This window comes from Parus major, chromosome 23, assembly GCF_001522545.3.
Source record: "Parus major isolate Abel chromosome 23, Parus_major1.1, whole genome shotgun sequence".
NCBI classification, from domain to species: domain Eukaryota; kingdom Metazoa; phylum Chordata; class Aves; order Passeriformes; family Paridae; genus Parus; species Parus major.
In genome coordinates this window covers 2367132-2370054 of record NC_031791.1, presented here as the reverse complement: position 1 = coordinate 2370054, position 2923 = coordinate 2367132, and the positions used below count along the sequence as shown (strand labels likewise).

Below are 2923 nucleotides of genomic sequence, written 5' to 3'. Positions count from 1 at the left end.
ATGGGATGGGATGGGATGGGATCCATGGGATGGGATGGGATGGGATGGGATGGAATTGGGATGGGATGGGATGGGATGGGATGGATCCATGGGAGGGATCCATGGGATAGGATCCATGGGAGGGATCCATGGGATGGGATGCCATGGGATGGATCCATGGGATGGATCCATGGGATGGATCCATGGGATAGGATCCATGGGATGGATCCATGGGGCCCCACTCAGCCCTCACCTTGCAGCATCTTCAGCACCACATCCACGATGTGCTGGTCCCCAGCATCCCGGCCCTGCCAGGAAGGGAATTTCGCTCCTTCTGTCCCCTCCCAAAGCCATTCCCAACCCAAATCCCAATCCCAGGTCACCTTCCCACCCTGCTCCTCCCCATTCTGCCCCAGTGCAAGTGCTCCATGCTCAGCTCGCTCCGTGCATCCTGCTCATGGCATTTGAGTCCAAAATGTTTTTTTAGGGAAAAATCCCAACCCTGCAAACCCCTGCTGCTGCTGGCTGTTTTATATAGGGACGGTTTATGGGTGCCATACACAGCGGGAAAGACAGAATTCTTCCCCAGGAAGGCAGGATCCCACCCCTCCCAGCCCCTCATTCCCAGAGGGATTGGGTGGGAAGGAGAGGACATTCCTGCAGAGCTGGGGCAGCGGGAGGGCGAGGAGGGATGTGGGATCGGGATACTCACGGCTGTGCCCCTTGGCCCCGGCATTCCCGGCACTCCGCGCTCCCCCACGAGCCCCCGCGGGCCGGGCGGGCCGGGATAACCCCGAATTCCCGGCGCTCCGGCATCCCCCGAAGGGCCCGGAAAGCCGAGGTCTCCCTGGATGCCTTGCTGGAGGAGGGATGGAGGAACAGGGGCATGAGGGGCTCAGCCTGTCCCGGGGCTGCACCCCGAGAGCCCAAAATCTCCCAAAAACCACAGGCGGGGCTGGATCCCAAATGGGGCTAGGGCTGAATCCAGGGCTGGATCCCAAATGGGGCTAGGGCTGAATCCAGGGCTGGATCCCAAATGGGGCTAGGGCTGAACCCAGGGCTGGATCCCAAATGGGGCTGAGCCTGAACCCAGGGCTGGATCCCAAATGGGGCTGAGCCTGAACCCAGGGCTGGATCCCAAATGGGGCTAGGGCTGAACCCAGGGCTGGATCCCAAATGGGGCTAGGGCTGAATCCAGGGCTGGATCCCACACGGGGCTGAGCCTGGATCCAGGGCTGGATCCCAAATGGAGCTAGGGCTGAACCCAGGGCTGGATCCCAAACTGGGGCCAGGGCTGGATCCCACATGGGGCTGAGCCTGAACCCAGGGCTGGATCCCAAACTGGGGCTGAGCCTGAACCCAGGGCTGGATCCCAAATGGGGCTGAGCCTGAATCCAGAGCTGGATCCCAAATGGGGCTGATCCTGAACCCAGGGCAGAGCCTAGAGGCTGAGCCTCAATTCACAGTTTAACCCCAAAGAGGAGCTGAGCCCATACCCAGGGCTGATTGTGCTCACTGGCCCCCATCTCCAGGGGAAAACGTTCCCTCAGCACCCAGCAGCTCCATGGATCACCAGCACCTCAGCCAGGAGGATCCACTCTGGCTGAGGATCCCACAAATCCTCTCAAGTTGTGGGGTCCCCTTGGTGCCAAACCCCCCCCTCACTCACCTGTCCCTTGGGTCCTGGCTCTCCTGATTCCCCCTGGGGACAGAGGACACAGGAAAGGCAATGAGGACACAGCAGGAATTTAGGGATGGAGCTGGGATTTAAGGCCAGGTGGGATCCCCCAGCATGGGAAGGGATCCCCCAGCATTCCCAGGAATCATTTGAATGCACCCACCTTCTCTCCCTTGAGCCCTGCCAGGCCGTGGACACCCGGATCTCCCTAAAGGAAAGGCAAGGAGAGATGGGAACATTCCCAAAGTCACCCCCACCCTCTGCAGCTTTGGAAACCCTCTGGGAATTCATGGAGAATTCATGGAGAAGGTTCCTGGAGCCAGTGTTAAACCCAGCTCTGTTAAACCCCTGGGATGTACTCACAATGCTGCCTTTGGGGCCTGTTTTCCCTGGAGAGCCCTGGGAAAAGGGAAAAACAGGATCAGCTCAGCGCAGAGCAGCATCCCCAAGAAGCCACCCTGCTGTCCCTGGAGCTGTCACCTTGTCTCCTTTGACTCCTGGCAAGCCTTGGGGTCCTGGGATGCCTGGTGGGCCCTGCTCGCCCTTCAGCCCCTGGAAATCCCAGGAATATGAGAAAATGAGTGAGGAGACAATGGAAAGGATTTTACCCAGCAGGGAATTCTCCCCAAGGCGTTGAGGTGCACGGGCAGCTCCCCATCCTTCGGCTGATCCCAACAACCCAACCTCCCCTAAGTCCCAGCTCTGAGGGGGGACAAGGCACAAAGCTAAGGAGAAACCATGCCAAGAGCAGTGACCTTCCAGGGATGGATTCCTGTCCCCAGGAAAAGCACCAAAACCCTTTTTTTTTGGCTGTTTTTCCTGTGCAGGAAAGCTCTGGAGATGGGCTGGGCGGCCTCCCCACTCTCCTGGGACGGGAGGAAATTCCTGTCCCGGCTGGGGCTGCAAACCCAGCGTGGTCCCATTAATCCCTGAGCTATTCCCTAATACCTCAGCAGCATGACAAGCATGGGATTGACCCCGGGATCAAAGGGGGAGGTCTGGCTGTGTCCCGCTGATCCAGGCTTGGTATCCCCCACCCTGGGGCTGAGCATCCCCCGTGCCCCAGCCTGGCTCTAGGGACAGCTCAGAGCATCCCACACGTCCCAGAGTGGCTTTGGAGACAATTTAGATTATTCCCTGTGTCCCAGCCTGGATTTGGGAACAGCTCAGAGCATGTCCTGTGTCCCAGCCCAGCTTTGGAGACAACTCACCAGATTTAGGGACAGCTCAGAGCATCCCCTGTGTCCCTGCCTGGCTTTGGGGACA

At 59.2% G+C, this 2923-nt stretch overlaps 1 protein-coding gene across 1 annotated transcript in view; it reads right to left on the bottom strand.

The window, feature by feature from the left end:
• COL9A2 (collagen type IX alpha 2 chain) overlaps positions 1–2923 on the bottom strand; it is a 16141-nt gene that overhangs the window by 2357 nt on the left and 10861 nt on the right. Inside the window, exons 20-25 of the mRNA XM_033519644.1 lie at positions 2138–2209; positions 2021–2056; positions 1821–1865; positions 1649–1681; positions 692–838; positions 225–287 (exon numbers count right to left, since the gene is read on the bottom strand). Of these exons, the coding sequence (XP_033375535.1) occupies positions 225–287; positions 692–838; positions 1649–1681; positions 1821–1865; positions 2021–2056; positions 2138–2209 (396 nt within the window). The remainder of the gene's footprint in view (positions 1–224; positions 288–691; positions 839–1648; positions 1682–1820; positions 1866–2020; positions 2057–2137; positions 2210–2923) is intronic.